The sequence below is a fragment of the Porites lutea genome, chromosome 8 (assembly GCF_958299795.1).
Source record: "Porites lutea chromosome 8, jaPorLute2.1, whole genome shotgun sequence".
NCBI classification, from domain to species: Eukaryota; Metazoa; Cnidaria; class Anthozoa; order Scleractinia; family Poritidae; genus Porites; species Porites lutea.
In genome coordinates this window covers 6,242,303-6,259,279 of record NC_133208.1, presented here as the reverse complement: position 1 = coordinate 6,259,279, position 16,977 = coordinate 6,242,303, and the positions used below count along the sequence as shown (strand labels likewise).

General features: G+C 37.8%; 3 protein-coding genes across 3 annotated transcripts; 1 reads left to right on the top strand and 2 right to left on the bottom strand.

Annotated features, from left to right (window-relative positions):
• Positions 1–4,652: 4,652 nt before the first annotated feature.
• On the bottom strand, positions 4,653–5,606 carry LOC140945143 (octopamine receptor beta-2R-like). The gene has a single exon (XM_073394205.1). The coding sequence runs from the start codon at positions 5,604–5,606 to the stop codon at positions 4,653–4,655; it is 954 nt and encodes a 317-aa protein (XP_073250306.1).
• Positions 5,607–10,687: 5,081 nt separating this feature from the next.
• Positions 10,688–11,815, top strand: LOC140945142 (octopamine receptor beta-2R-like). The gene has a single exon (XM_073394204.1). The coding sequence runs from the start codon at positions 10,688–10,690 to the stop codon at positions 11,813–11,815; it is 1,128 nt and encodes a 375-aa protein (XP_073250305.1).
• A 3,087-nt stretch (positions 11,816–14,902) lies between these two features.
• Positions 14,903–15,922, bottom strand: LOC140945141 (octopamine receptor beta-2R-like). The gene has a single exon (XM_073394203.1). It carries the CDS (start codon positions 15,920–15,922, stop codon positions 14,903–14,905), a length of 1,020 nt encoding a protein of 339 aa, XP_073250304.1.
• Between the last annotated feature and the right edge of the window lie 1,055 nt (positions 15,923–16,977).

Sequence of the window (16,977 nt, the reverse complement as noted above, 5' to 3'; positions counted from 1 at the left end):
GATGGCTGTTTAGAAGTGGATGGTTCCACTTCATAGCTGGTGAAAAATAAGGTTTCAAAACAAACTCCTCGTTATGGTCTTTCGTATCGTTTAGGTACTGCATGTCTTTACTAGGTAAAGACATGCAGCGAGTAGACATACCTTTTGCTGTCTTTTGGGGGATCGGAAAAGCACGATGAGCGAAGCGAGGAACTAGCAGCTATATAATGATAAAAGGGTTGGACATGATATTCAAAGAAAGCGCTAACCATTTTTGATTATACACACCACTCTTTCAGAAAGTTACTACAAAATGAGAATATTTTGCTCAGAAATAATAACAAAAAGAAAAAATTCAAGAACCAAACGAAAACTTAGAGTAAACTAGAAAATAACAAGCTATAACATGAATCCAGCACTAAATCAAGTATTGGTCTATTTACCTATCTCCACATTGCAATTGCTAAGTACCGTATTTTTTAACAATATCATTAGGACTTGACATGCCTATTAATTACTACTATCTTGAGTGGGCTATGTACAACATTGTGTGGAAAAATAATGAAACCTTCTGAAGGTTTTATCCTCTATGAAAATGTTATGTGGCAAGATAAACATGTTTCTTTTCTAGTTTACTTGTTTCAACATATTTTTCACCCTAAAGCATCCCCTGGTTGTAAATTTCTTTCTTCCAGTCTGAAAGCTTGCATATTTAAAAGGCACTCGTGCTCCATGATAAGTATTGTTTAAACTACAACGAAAAGTGATCTCAACGAGTTTTTCTTATGTATAGCCTGTGTGAAATGTGCACGCCGAACATCAGTGAAGGGCTTAAGTATTGTGGAGATCAAAGGCCGTGTTCCTTAAATCAATTACACTGTTTTTTGAAGCCTTTTAAACACACTTTTGAGAGATTAGAACTTATGTTGAGAAGTATTTTTGACCTCATAGGACCAAAAAGGAAATTAAATATTTACAAATTTAGAAAAAGACCTAATATCAAGACTTGTTGTTTATCAAAACTTTTCAAAGTTTATATTGTCGTCTTTAAATTGTTTAAATACACATGCTATTGCAAGCAAACAACCAAACGCTCTCGGGTCGCCGGGAGCGTCAGAACACGATGAAGACACGGCTGTTTTTCGGCTTTTATGCTTTTCTGTGTGCCACGTTCTTATTTAATATCTCCAGTTGTGCTACAGTCCCTAAAGAAACAGTGCTGAAGCTGAAAAATTTTCATGCTGAAGAAACCAAGGCTTTTGGAAATGGTGCTTTAACTGGAGAAAGTGACAATCAGGTGAAAGTCGACCATAAGGACGATGAAGAAGACGAAGGTGCATGGGCTGAGGACGAAGAAAACGAAGACGAAGAAGATTTTGAAGACTTTGACGAAGAAACTGAAGAAGAATTTGCAAATGATGGCGACAACGAAGATGTAGATAAAGAAAATGAAGGTGCTGATGATGACGAAGATGATGAATGGACTGAGAAAGAAGGTGAAGATTATGTCGATGAAAACGAAGATGAGGGTGATAAAGGTGCGTACAATGAACATGCAGATGGAGGAAATAATGGATACGACTATGATGAAGACGGCCTTATGGATGAAGAATACGCAATTGAAGATGAAGAGGACGTCGATGATGTTCCCAAACAACTAAGCAATGTTAGCGAAGATGATGATGATGACACTTCTGAGGAAACAGCAATAACTGAAAAAACATTAGAGTTGGAAAATGCTAACCGAAAAGGTATTTTAACACCATTACAGTTTGATATACTTGAGTAATTTTAGTCAACGTAAATAACCTCGCAGAGAAAAAAAATTGGATCAATTCAGATCTGTTTATTCCTCATATCGAAGAAGCAGGTTCTCCTTTTATTAAAGTAGTAAACGCTCATTATTATTTTTCGGAATAGTTTTTTTATTTCTGAAATGATGTGGGGTGGAACGATCATTTTCTACTTTATAACTCGTTTACTCCTTTTGTAGTCTACTGGAAACCGAAGTGACTTGAATGTGTAATTCTACAATTATTATAGCTACGCCTTTGCGACTCATCAGAAGCCTATTTTTGGAGTTCAATGAGAAGTAATCGATCCAATTCTGTGTGGATATTTAAGTCATGCATGTGTCAACAGGATGTGGACCATGCATATGAGTTCAATTTGATGAACATTAGGTACTTGATGTGAAAATCAGAAAGTTACGAACATGCACTATAATTAATTCTGGAATGTTATCGCGCTGTAAGGGAAAAGCCAATCAGGAGTGGGAAACTAACCTCAAGCAACAACAGTTTAAGTCTTTGATTAACCTTAAGGCTTGTTCGCACTTGCCCTGATATTTACTTTAATTGGTCATAGCACGATAAACATTCTTGAAATTTTCTCAGGTTTTCAAGTTTTCCTAAGTTTGACACCGAGTAATGCGCACATCTGTTTGCAGTGATACGACTGAATACGAATGAAGTCGACGATCCGCAGCGACGTGGTAGAAGAGGACGAAGGGTCGGACGTGGCAGACGTCGCAGAAGAGGGGGACGAAGCAGACGGCGAAGACGAGGCGGACGGCGAGGACGTGGAAGAAGAGGTAGAGGAGGCAGGCGTGGCAGGCGTGGCGGACGTCGCAGAAGAGGTAGACGTGGTAGACGTGGCAGGCGCGGACGCGGTGGACGAGGCAGAGGAAGGGGACGCGGGTGGTTTTTTGGGCGAAGACCTCCCCCGCTTCCGCCTATACGTCCACTTCCTCCTCAACCTATAGCCTCGGTTGGAAAGCCAATCACTCCAACCGCAACCGGAATACCACACGCAAAAGGAACAGAAACAACTCCAGGGGGGCGATAGATGTGACTGTAATGTTCTGATTGGTAGCGTGCTTTTTTGCCGCATGATTTGCATATTTTACCGTTATTCTGCTTTTGACTTGATTAACTCTTGTAAAGGTTGAGGCTCAATAATAAAGACTACATTTCAATTTTTGTTCATTCTAGAGAGTTTGTGTTTTTTGAGTGAAAACGCTCTTGTCAATCAATCATATGCTCGGCACACTCCTTGGGTTAGTGGGAAAAAACGTTTGACAACAATTTACTCAGCAACAGGACAACAGCAGCACGTTTATGTTTTGATAACTGTAATTTACTAGAAACGAAAAAAAACAAAATCGATCAAAACGACATACACATTCTCTCCTTAGTAGGACGACTTAAAGCTCCAGGCTTCGTCCGACATATATTGGTACGCAAGTTTTCTTTTTGATCCGTTGTTTTTTATCGCCTATTTACTATTTTTGGAACTTCACATATCACGTCTCTTCTTTTCCCTCCGATCCAAAGCAGGTCTGAAGTTTGGTCGCGATAAAAGGATCTGGTGTTATGTCATGACCAACCACTGCCCCAATAGAATGTTTTCACTCACGTGGCCAGCATCTATACAAATTTATTAGAACAAAAGAAAGCATTTACAAGAGGAAAGAGTTCAATTCCCACAGGACTAGTTTGGAACATAAACATGGCCGCTGTTTTCATATATTGTTTTGGGGCACCATATGGCGGGCGTGACGTCATGTGAAAACGCTCTATACTTGGCTGCCGAACCAAAATGTAAAGAAAATGGCTTTCATTTTCTTCTCTTTTGCTTTTATTTTTTAATAGGGTGAAAATTCACGGTGTTCATAGCACCTGCTTAACAAAAGGACAGGTGGATAACATTTCTGGTTAGATTTGCTGGAGCAGGTCATCGCAAGAGCGAAAATCATAAAGTTGGCAATATTCAGTGGCTTGACTACAGTTAGTCAGCAATTATTGAAATCACTAGAAGTAACCCCTTTAAGGTGGCTCGATAGGGTTTTTAAACTGCCTGACTACCAATTTAACTACCAAACTGGAAGAAATACACTTGGACATGAAGTTCTCGAAATAACAATGTTTTAGGCCTTGGCCACTAAAAAAACGTCGAACCAAAGTTCATGAAACGTTTGACTTCTGGCTCAGCTAAGTTTTCCTGAACGAATTTTTATCGTCCAACACGTTCTGTCCGTCGGCTTCAGATGAATAAAACGTCTAAAAATCGTCTCCGGGCAAACGTCGATCTTCACATGCGACGAACTCAACTAATAAATTAAAAATTTGTATGATAATGCATGTTTAGCCTCGTTCGGGAGAAAATGTATCAGTAATCTGAATCAGTTGATTGGTTCGATGCGTCCTAAGTTCGACGTTTGACCCAACAGACGATCTTAACTTAATATAGGTCGACCTAAATTAGAGTTTGGTTCGTTTCACGAAAAGTTCGACGTTTGGCCTAGGACTTACATGCAAACTCAGAGTAATAGATTGAAGTTTGATATGTAGGTAGATTTTTGAACTAAGATCGGAGCGTCCATGGCAACGCGAAGTTGCCATGGGAAACTTTTGATATTTGGTATTAATTTGCCTGGAGAAACGAACTCTTTAGAATAAGTGCTTAAAATTATGGACAAAGCTAAGCACAATACAGGTAGCACTTTGGCCAAGTTTGGGTGATTCATATGTTTATTTTTTAAAATGGTGGCTTTCCTTAATATTTAACCTGTCCTTGTGTTTCACATGCATGCATCGCTGCGGGGGTGCTGATGAATAGGCCGTGATCCTGTGTGTTGTTGTCGATGTCACTTCTCACAATTTACTTTTCATTCAAACGCTGTTATCGTTAGGATCTTGACAAACTCCAACCCTCCTGAACACTTTCTTCAACGCGACACGGAATTCTCGTCTACGGATGGAATAGATGATCGGGTTGCATATTGCGGTGAGGAAGAAAATGCACGATGTGCCGAGGACTGCCTCGGCTGGAACATCGATTCCAGGGACAAAATTGCGGAAAAAGCCCATAATCCAGGTTGGGAGAAAGCACACCAAAAACGCAGTGATGATGATGGAGACATCGACAGCTGCCTTCCGATCTCTTATTCGCCTCGACATTTCTTGCTGTTGAGGGCTTTCAGCATCAGCGTGGCTACCCACTTGGACTTCAATGGCGTTTATCTGCCTTTTTGCCGTCTTGTATACTGACACGTTTAGAAATACAATGACCAGAAATGGCACAAAAAGGGTCGCAGCCGGTAAAACGACTCTGGCGACTCTAATCGACTCACTCTGCTCAGCCCATCCCTGCTCGCAAAAAAACACCTCTGGGTTGTAAACGTACTTTCCCCAACCAAGAAATGGACCGATGGAAAGTGGAATCGGGATTATCCAGATGAGAGCCATAAACGCCATTCTTGTTTTCGTAAAAATGGTGCCATCATACGTCAGAGGTGATTTAACTATGGCTTGGTATCGATCATAAGACACTGCTACCAAGTGAAGAACCGTGTTTATATAAAAGTATCTTGCAAAGAAAGGGTTGAGATTGCACATTGTTTGGCCATATAACCAATGTTCTTGCGCTATGCTTCCAATGCGGAAAGAGTTGACGAGGACCAACAGCAGAAAGTCCGATAACGCGAGACTGGCCAGTAAAATATATCGCATCACATGAAACCTTGATTCGATGATAATCGTCACTATGACTAATAAATTACCGGGGAGGCCGATCACGTCGAAAAGTGCGTGGAACGTTGCTATCACTTGAGAGAATAAGACCATGGCTGGAATTGTAAAAGTATTTAGTAATGCACTGTCATTTGCGTGAAGGTTATAAGTAAATCAACATTTTTACAGCTGAACTGAATTTTATTAAAGGTTTTCTCAGACAGTACGGTGCGCGTCATTTCTTTTCTCCTGCTCGTAATGAAGACGGAAATTGGACCTATACTGGACAAATAACGTCAGCGTAAATATCTGCAATTTTTCTTTTTTTTTTTTTTTGAATTTCCTATACAAACCTTTTTCTTTTCCGTGTTCTAGCAAATGTATCTCATATTTTTCAAATCGATTTGATTTGGCGAACTTTAACATTTTCAAACAAGAAGAAACAGAACTTTCAAAAGTTTCGGGTTAGTTTTCCCAGTATAATAGAACCTGATTCACTCAGAGTTTCCTAACACTCATCACTAAACTCTAGAGCAATACTGCGTTCGGAGGCCTTTCGGTGCGTTTTGCAAACCCCTGCCGAATTTTTCAATGGCACAAATTAGAGAAAATGGTATTCAAATTTCATTTTCGTGTTTAGGTTTCCTGTGGTATTTCAAAATGGATTTGAATTTCCCTTTTCGTTTTTCGTTTATTGTATGGCATTGGAAAACGGAATTTTATTTTGTTTTTCTATGCTGTTGTAAAAAGGGGGTTCGATTTTCGTTTTTAGTTTTTCTATGTTGATACGTTCTTGTTAAAAAACGGATTTGAATTTCGATTTTCGTTTTATTGTTTTCATATGGCATCAGAAAAAAGGGGTTTAATATTTCGCTCGGTTACCTCTGTTATAAGAAAACAGATTTGAATTTCGTTTTTAAATGTTAAAGGGAAACGGACGTAATCTATTTTTTCTTTTTTGTTGTACTTATAAAAAATACTGTAAACTGCTCCTGCCCAATAAGCCCCTCCCCTGCCTCCCAGTTTAAGCAAAAAAATACACCTGATTATAAGCCTAATCCTCCGAATGTATTGAAATGAATTCGATCCATTACGACGTAAAGCACCAGTAAAGCTTGTTCGAAGTTATTCCGTTGTAAACATTATTAAGTTCCCTCGGATAAGAGCCTTCTCAACCCCCTCACGAAGATGTATATTCCCACAGATGTCACGAAGATGTATATTCCCACAGAAAAACGTAAACGAAAAATTAAATACTATTTACTGATACCGTAAAGGAAAAGACAAAAAATGAAAAACGAATTAAAAACGGAGTTTTCGTGAACGTTAATTAAGTGTTTCCATAGTTTTTGTCACCGCGCGCTTCTTTCATCGTTTCACTTGGAAAGTAAAAACTTGCATGCAAGAATATTTTTCGAATGACCACGAGGCATTCCAAATTACGCTAAGATAATACTGTGCTGTCAACTTCGTAAGTTTGAAAATCAATATTTATACCCTGTAAGCTGTAACGACATTTCATATGAAAGCTTAATACTCAATCCACGCTCGCAGTCCTTCAAGAAAGGATTGATCATTGATGAGAATTGTAGACTCTATTCGACAGGCAGCATGAAGAATGATAAGAAGTTCTCAGTCTTTCAAAATTCAATTTATGGTATTTTCTCCGTTATTTCAAGCCACTGATAACACTATTTGGTGTTTAAAATTTACAAATTAGCAGACACACTATTTGTCCTACGCTCTACTTTTTGCGTGAGATTGGTCATGTGATTCCGAGCTGCAATACACCTACCTTCGTTGTCATCGAAAACGCATCGACCAATTCGCTTCCACGCTACTGTTTTGATGCGTTTTCGCTTTATTAAGTCATCAATTAATATTTTTTTGCGATTTTACTCCTCGACAATCCTCAAATCACAAAATGAAGAAAGAGCTGATTTTACGTTTCATGACATCATTTTATTGATTCTGATGAGGAAAATCTTTTGAAGAATATTTATTATGGTTACATTAATGTCAGCAGAAAAAAAACCCAGGCATATGCGTTCTATTTATATTTGGAAATTACGCATTGAGTTGCTAAAATGGGCGAGATGTCTATTTTTGTCTCACTAAAGAATTTCCGCCAAAACGTCTTGTTAGTAGCCTAAAATGAACGGAAAGATTGTTCTTTAAAAAAACCATATGCTATTGAAGAGACGGCAATGTGAAGCAAAAACAACTTATAGAAAAAACACCATCTAATTTCCAACTTTTGTTTTTGTGTACTTTTTCAGTTTGAGCAGATCGCAGCTGACTCAAAATTTCTCTTGCATTATTTCGGCACCCATTGCTTAACTCGAAAAAAGTACTCGTGGAAATTTCTTCTCTCAGCGAAACAAGACTGTCCTTGTTTTTAATGCTTGCTGCCCTTTTCGGTTGACAAAATGGAAACATGTCGTTAGAGTAATTGTTTTTCAAAAAAAACTGTTGAAAGAAGCCGTGTTTACGGAAGGGGCTTTGTTTGTAGGGTTAGCGCGTTGCGCATAAAATGCGCATTCAGTGAAAACCTTAAAGAAGAAGAAGAAAAAAAGCCCACTGGAACACCAATTCTTGGTGTGTTTTTTTGTTGTTGGTTTGGTTTTGTTTGTTTTTTGTTGTTGTTTTTTTGCTCAGCGGCCTGATTATGCTGAGAAGGCCTAACAAGGACGAAAACAGCAATTCACAAGCACCTGTCTCCAAAAAATATGACTGAGCATGCGTAAGATGCTGGCAACCGTTAACGCTGGGTTGGCGTTCAGATGTACTTATATCCGATTTTGTTTGTTTGTTTGTTTCTGTTTTTGTTTTCATCATTTGCTCGTTAAGGAAAACAGCGAATAAAACGGCCATAATAAGTTTAAAATGGGATAATGCGAAAGATGAGTATTTCTTAAATATTGTTAGTAGTTGCAGTAGTAACCTCGTTTAATGTGGTCAAATACACTTTGCTCATTACAGTATTGTAAGTATAGCTAATCTCCAGGTATTTCCACAAACGTAAAAAAATAATAATGAACGAAAAAAGCTACATTTATAAATTGAGGAAAACAATAGATCGCTAAGGTTATTCCCTGGATACATCTTGCTCAAAACAACAAAAATAACGACAAAAGATGAAAACTAGCAACAATGGAAATTTGGATTTTTAATGGATTTTTGGTTTTCAAGCTTTTAAACATTGATAATGTTTCTGCATCTTCCTTGCAAATCCTGCTAAACCTAATTTAGAATAAAGCCATATTTGATCCTGTTGGGCTTTTTTTTTTTTAATCTTAAGCGGGGTTTTGATTAGTCTCCCTCAGCCGTTTTTGTCTTGTCGTGATTGGTTAGTCGTTGTTGTTTTTTTTTTCTGTAAGCCGTCCCGTTGGCCTACGTTTATTCTACTGTATAACAACGCTGGAGATAGCAGCTGTGGTCTTTTACAATCCACGTGACTTGATATCCACGCAACCTTCTATATAAGCTTATAAAATTTTATGAGCTGTTGCTTAGATCAGTTAGAGAGTGTTAGAGAGCAATGGATCGAGAGGCAAACAAAACGTTTAACACTTGTAAAATTAAAAAATATCTCAGAGAGAGAAGTATAAAAGCCTAGTCCAATACACACGTCATTACTTCAATTCTTTTCCAGGAAGTGTTGAAAGAAGCCGTGTTTACGGAAATCAGCCGTTTCTTGCGTAGGATCAACACCCGTCACGTTCAATTTTGGAGAACATTTCATCCAAATACAAATCGCAGTTTTCCATTTCATCCGCCGCATAATCATTTCAGCCATTGAAGCAAAATTAAACAATAAGAAATATAAAATAATAAAAATAAAAAAGGCACACCGGAGCGCTTCCACTTTCCTCTTTTATCTGAGCAGTTTGCGAGGCTGAGAGGACCCTGGAAGGACGAAACAGCTGTCCATGATATGACCACCAGTTCACGGGTTATATTACTACGCATGCGTGAAGTAGTGTCACCACGCAGTGATCGTTCAAAGGGATTTGACAAGCCAAATAAAAACGAAATTTAAAGTAAAAAAAAAAATTCGACTTAATAGACCAATCACGTCCTTTTAGAAACGTCAGTCACTGTCAACAACAGTCCTGTTGAGGTCTACACTCACCCGCACGATTATATTCTATTCGTAAAGCCCATCGATTGAATATATTTTATCTAGCAGTTAATAATTCGATTGCACTGCCTAGTTATACCTAATTATTTTTTACCTAAACAGCGTTTTACTACATCATTTTCTAATGATTCATGTATTCAAGCCAACTGCAATCATGATTATTACTTTTTATAGTTTCTTTCCAAGGACAATAAGGGACTGGAACTCCCTACCAAGTGGCATTCGTATTAGTACAAATTTTTCATTTTTTAAAGATCACTGTTTCTCAGCTGTTAGAAATGATTGATGGCTGTCATTTATTTATCTTTTATTATTATTATTTATCTTATTTCTTTGTATATAAATATATTTTATATTTATTAAAAAATAATTTTATTTTTTATTTGTATTTTTATTTAATCTTTACTCTATTATTGTATTTCTGATATGGTAATTTATTTAATTTATATTGACTTGATGCGAAAGAGTTGTCAGTTAATAAATGTAGATGTAGATGTAATAAAGTGACTCCTGGGTTCGAACCTTTCACTGGAAAAAGGAATGCGATTAATACTTAAGCTGAAATAGATGAACGTAAGGCAACAGACAAGCTTTCTCATACAATTTTTTCTTCAGCAAAAAAATTTGAAAAAAAAAAGGATGACAAAAAAACGAACATTTATACTACTAGTCCAGATGCGTTTTAATACGTACAAATTAAAAAAAAAAAAACAAGCAAAATAACACACCGTATAATGGCGCTTTCTGTTGCACAGTTCGTTCGGAAATGAAAGCTACAAAGAAATGCAAAATACTATTTTTTTTCGTTTGAACAAAATATTGAGCGAGAGGTTTGATTTCTTAGTGAACAAAGCAGTTACGTGTGTTTTGAACATGTGTTTTTGGATCAATTTCCGACGGAATTGTGTTAGGATGAAATAAAACTAAAATGTGGATCAGATATAACAAAAGCCAAAATTTAAATTCATTTTAGATGCAAATAAAACTAAACCAAAAGTTGTATGACGCACCAAATCTAACATTTTGAGTTCAAAACAGCCACTATAATAACATGGTCTTCCCTCAAGTCATAGCAGCGTTCCACGGATTGTACGATGTGATCGGTCTTCCTGGTAATTTATTGGTCATAGTGACGATCATCTTGGAATCAAGATTCCATGTGATGCGATATATTTTACTGGCAAGTCTCGCTTTATCAGACTTTCTGCTGTTGGTCCTTGTAAACTCATTCCGCATCAAAAGCATAGCACAAGAACATTGGTTATATGGCCAAACAATGTGCTATCTCAACCCATTCTTTGTCAGATACTTCTACATCAACACGGTTCTTCACTTGGTAGCAGTGTCTTATGATCGATACCTAGCGATAGTCAAGTCGCCTTTGACCTACGATGGTACCATTACAAAAACCAGGGTGGCGTTTTTGTCTCTCATCTGGATAATCCCGATTCCACTTTCCATCGGTCCATTCCTTGGTTGGGGGGAGTACGTTTACAGACAAGAGGGGTTCTTCTGCGAGCAGGGATGGGCTCTGCGAAGCAGTTCAGCTAGAAGAAACATGATAATTTACCCAATCACAACCCTCGTTATTCCGTTATTAATCATTGTATTCCTAAACGTATCAGTATACATGGCCGCGAGACGACAGATAAACGTTACTGAAGTCCAAATGGGGGGCTCTGTTGATGCTGAAAACCCTCAACCGCTGCAAGAGATCGTATCTAGAAGAATAAGAGATCGGAAGGCAGCTATCGATGTCGCCATCATTATCACCGCATTATTGTTGTGCTTTCTTCCAGGTTGGATTATGGGCATTTGCCGTCAGTTTTTTCCGGAAATTAATGTCCCAGATGAGGTAGTTCTTGCCACAACCTGCATTTTCTTCCTCAGCTCATTGTGTAATCCGATCATTTATTCTATCCGCAAAAAAGAGTTTCGTGCTGCGATTCGGAAAATGTTGAGCCGAATTGGAGTTTGTCGACTTTCTGACGGCAACGACAGCGGAAAAGTTGTTAGATTTTGTGCCAACCTCGAATCCGAAGGACCCTCGGCAACTACAGTAAAACTCGCCACCCGAGACCTCCATGGAGAGTGTATTTACTTAGAAACCAAAGGGAGATCGTTACCTAAATTTGAACGAAGTTCTCTTTCTCCAATTAAAGAAATCAGTGATTATTGAAAGCTTCAATAACTGCGAAATTTATTTCGCTCATTAACCACACAATCCTTGTTTTCATCTGATTAGCCAGTATCAGCAACCTATGACCTATCTCTTGCCAGTAATCATGGACAGTAATTCTTGGAAGAGGCTAACATCAACCCCCTTTGCTAAAGTTGAGATCCCGGTGGAATATGCCGACTTAAGAGGGATAAACGTTACTCCAGTTATCTCCAAAACTTTTGAGCGAACGGTATATAGCATTTTTAATAAGGGTCGCGGGGAGCAATTTTTGACCAGCACCTCTCAATTTTTTTATTGTACTGACAGAAGTTGTATTAATGCTCTGCTAAAAATGCAGCACACATACTTGGCTGCATTAGACAAAAAAGACTACTTAAGCTGTCAGAATGCTTACGATGATTTACTCTCGGACTTCTTTCCTCTAATGATATTTTCTTACCTCCATACTTTCCATTGAGCTTGTATATGAATTACATTTCAGGAAACATAGCTGTGAAAACTGAACTTACAGAGCTGTGAAAATAGTAACCTGGCCAAATTGTACACAGACTTCACAGGATAGCCATCTACAACTTTCTTTCGTTTACATTGATGCCTTATAGAACTTAAACAACTTGAAAATAGTCTTGTCGTGAAAATGACAAAATAAAATATTTAATGAGAAATGAATTACGTATATCTTAGTACCCGTGAAAAATATAATTCCCTTAATGTCTGACTTCTCAAATATGCATATCTCATATTATGGCAATGTTCATTCCAGAGTAAGCCTTGTTTCCATGCTGAAAGATCACGTGACCCTTCTTAACCTTTTAAATCTGTGTGTTTTTCGTTACCCTTTCGCTATTTTTTTTGATTTGTTGTCTTACGATCGTAAAAATAGGCGACACTACAAATATTCTTTACAAGCCTCGTTTCCATGCTGATAGGTCACGTGGCGTTATTGATCCGACAGATACATCCTGTTTACACTTCCCCATTGATTTTAGGGTTATTTACTATTTTACATGCATAAATTGAGCGCTAATTAGGAATAGTTTGTGGCAGCCTCGTTTCCATTCTGAAATCCTTGTGTAAGAAATTAAATATGCTGTATTTGAAATTATGGGATAGATCTCGATGGAGTCCATATCCAGTATAGTTTACTATGTCATAAACTATCATTGTGCCAAATTTGGTGCTTTTACCGTAAACTCCACAATTATTTCATAATTCTGCTGGACTATATGGGTTAACTCGTGCGCTAATGAGCAAAACAGTAATATATAACGTCAGCAAAGATTCGCCTATATCTCGATCACGAAAAATTATGAAAAAGAAAAAAAAGAATTCACTCTCAATGTAACGTTCAAAGAAAATTCAAACTAAAGATTGAGACTTACATGCGCGCGCTGACTTTGAAAGGTTCGAATAAAATTTAAGTTACATTCAGTTCTGCTGGGTCTAGTGTTGTCATTCGGCATAAAAACGTTTTCGCTAACACGAGAATTGTTACAAAATACGCAGAGCATGATGGCATTAAGACTTCAAGATTTTCTTGCACTTGGGAACATGCTCAGACTGCCTGCGAAATCACAGACCAGAAGGGAAAAAGCAGACCAAAGAGCTCGCAAAGGCTGCGAAGGCTCGTGTTTGAGCCCGCTTGGAAATGGTCAGCAGTGCGTATAAACGGCATAAAAGCGAGGCAAACCGTCCTACTAACATCTGGCGAGATTTCAAGCCCTATCTGAGAGAAATAGGTCTAATCGTTATCATTTTCGTTATCGCTCAGTCGTTATCTTTATCATTGTCATTATTGTTGTTCTTATTTTTTAGTCTAAAAAAGCACTATTATGCCAAAACGGCGAGAAAAATCTTTCAAACAAGACTCTTACATAAGACAAGAACGGGTAACACTAACCTGAATTTTTCCCCATCCACCTATGTCCTACCCCAAGCCAAGAAACTTTTCTTCAAATGACGGGTCAGCAAAACACATATAACAAGACTCAGTTTAATTATGATTTAAAAGTGGATTAATCACTGAAGGACGAGCACGTCTGATTTTGCTGGAAGACCTTTATTTATGTTTCGATCAAGATGGCTGGGGTTTGATACAATATTTTACAAGAAACGAACAAATTCTTACAAAACGATTTGTACTTTAATTTATCCAACGCGCGCAACCTGAGTTTATTTAGAAAGACTTGTTTTCCTATAACCAGACTATCTCGCCTAATATGGAGGTTGTCAAAAATTCAAGTAATTCGATTACGAAACTCAGTGGTTATTTTGTGGGTGCCAAATTAAAATTTTCAGTCTTTTTATTTTTTTCGACGTCGTCGGATAAAGGCCGAAAAATCCAGTTAGAACATCACAGATCTGATACAACCAAAGTAATAAAGAACGTTTCTATTCCACATTTTCATTCTTGAAGGTTTTACATACAGTTCTTCTCTGAAACAAGTTATATAGTTATTATTTGTACGTGGGAACCAATTTCCTCAGTCTGAGATAGACGCCCTTCATAAATCAGGGGCACCCAACGACTGTTTTCTCTACTATATCTGTTCGTGGAAGCAAATATTACCTAGAAATTTCTATCACTTGAGGACGACTAAAAATTTCTAGATGACCGTTCCATTCATGTACAGTCAGTTCTAAGATCATCTTATAAATTCCCTACCATTTTCTGAAGTTTAATTTTTCACATTTTCCTCCCGAGGTTAAGCTATTTTTCGTAGAAAAATAGGAAACCTAAGATTTTCGGATTCAAAAATGTGATGGAGAGAGGAATCAGAAAAATTCTCCCTTTCGTAATACGTTTAATTGCATCATGCTAAAATTTTCAAGAAAATAATACTGAAGTCCTTGTAATTTGGAAAGACTCAAGTTCCCCTGGGATGACCGAACAGTTAAAAATTTTTTAGCGCCACTTAGAATGCGTTTCTAGAGAACTAAAAGTACTCTGGATAGCCTAAAAAGTGTTTTCAATGACGTATTTAGGAGGAAACCGTCGTTAGGTGTCCCTGATAAATACTTTGTGAAGCAGTTATGTAAGTTTTTTTAAGTTTGTACGAACTGCATATGCATAGTCCATAATAATCATGAGTGGGGGATGCTGTTGCATGGACGACTTTTATGCCGACAGTCAAACGATAATGTTGTCGTTAGTATAGGATCTCGACAAATCCTGATCCGTCGGAACATTTTCTTCACTGCGTTACGGAATTCTCTTTTTCGGATGGAATAGATAATCGGGTTGCATATTGCATTGAGGAAGAAAATGCACGTAGTGCTAAGATCTGCCTCGAGAGGAACATCGACTCCTTGGACGAACTGGCGAAAGGTGACTGTAACCCAGAAGGGAAGAAAGCACACCAAAAACGCGGCGATTATAATGGTAACATCGACAGCTGCCTTCCGATCTGTTAACCGCCTCAAAACGCTCTCCTGCTGCTGAGCGATTTCAGCATCAACAAGGCCACCTACTTGGACTTCAATGGCGTTTATGTGCCGACTCGCTGTTTTGTACACTGACACGTTTAGGAACAAAATGACCAGGAATGGCACAATAATAGTTGTGATTGGTCGAAAGATAGACAGGCGGCTTTTACTGATGGCACCGCTCTGCAGATCGAGAGCCCACCCCTGCTCGCAGATGATCAACTCTGGGTTGTAATCGTACTTTCCCCAACCTTGGAACAGTCCGATAGAATTTGGAATCACCGGAATGATCCAGATGAGAGCTATAAACGCCACTCTGGTTTTTGTAATTGTTCCATCATACGTCAAAGGCGACTTGACTATTTTTAGGTATCGATCATAAGACACTGCTACCAAGTGAAGAACCGTGTTGAGATAGAAGTATCTCACAAAAAAAGGGCTCAGATAGCACATTGTTTGGCCATATAACCAATGTTCTTGCGCTATGCTTTTGATGCGGAATGAGTTTACGAGGACCAACAGCAGAAAGTCTGATAAAGCCAGACTTGCCAGTAAAATATATCGCATCACATGAAATCTTGATTCCAAGATGATCGGCACTACGACCAACAAATTACCAGGAAGACCGATCACATCGTAGATTGCGTGGAAAGCTGCTATCACTTGAGGGAAGGCCATGCTTCAACGGTATGTGCAAAGTATCACAAATGAGGATATGTGCTCAAATTTAAGGGCTTTTACGGCTGGCAGTGTGCGTCATTTCTTTTCTCTCGCTCGTAATGTGGACGGAAATTGGACCCATAAAGGAGAGGACCCAGAATTTTTTTTTTATTTCCTATAAAGCCTTCTTCGTTTTTGTGTTCTAGGAAATATATCTTATCAATTTTTCAAATCGGTTTGATCTAGCGAAAAACAATTTTCAGACAAAAAGAGACAAACCTCGAGTCACCCCTAGTCTGCACTGTTGTGTTCTTTATATTCATCTCAAGAAGCAAAATTTACCATATTTTCAGTAATTTTAGCAAATCTGGCGCCATTTACCAAGAATTAATCTTCGAATTTGCGTTCCAAAAAAACTCCTTTGAACTGGAAAGAATATGTTTTCGTCAATGTGTTTCACCTTTTTAATTCAATACAAGAAAATGGAATTTAAAGTTCATTTTCGTGTTTAGTTTTCGTGTGGCATTTCCAAGTGCATTTGAATTTCCTTTTTCTTTTTTCGCTTTTTTATAGCATTAACCAAGTGTAAAAAGGATTTGAATTTGTTTTTCATTTGTCGTCAGTTTTCTAAGGTTGATATGTTGATGAAAAAACGTTGATAAAAAACGGATTTGAATTGCGATTTTCTTTTATTGTTTAGTATGGCATAGGAAAACGGGATTAATGTTTTGTTGAATTTCAGTTTTCTACGTTATAGGAATTCCGAAAATGGGTTTCCATTTATTTTTCCGTTTTCGTTGAGGGTGTTTAAACTGTCATAAGCTTCCTAGCTTAAGGTTCCGGTTTTAAACAATTCATATGCTATTGATAACAAAAAAGTGGAGCAAAAAAAAAAAAACATCGTCTGCTTTTCAAACTTTTGTTTTTGTGTACTTTTACTTTTGGGCAGGTCGCTGAGCTTACTCAGAAGCTCCCCTGTAGTCGTCGTGTATTCATTTTTTTGGCACTCTTGACTGAAAAAAAAAAGGAATCGTTTTCACTATCAAACAAAACTATTCGTTATTTTTAGATTT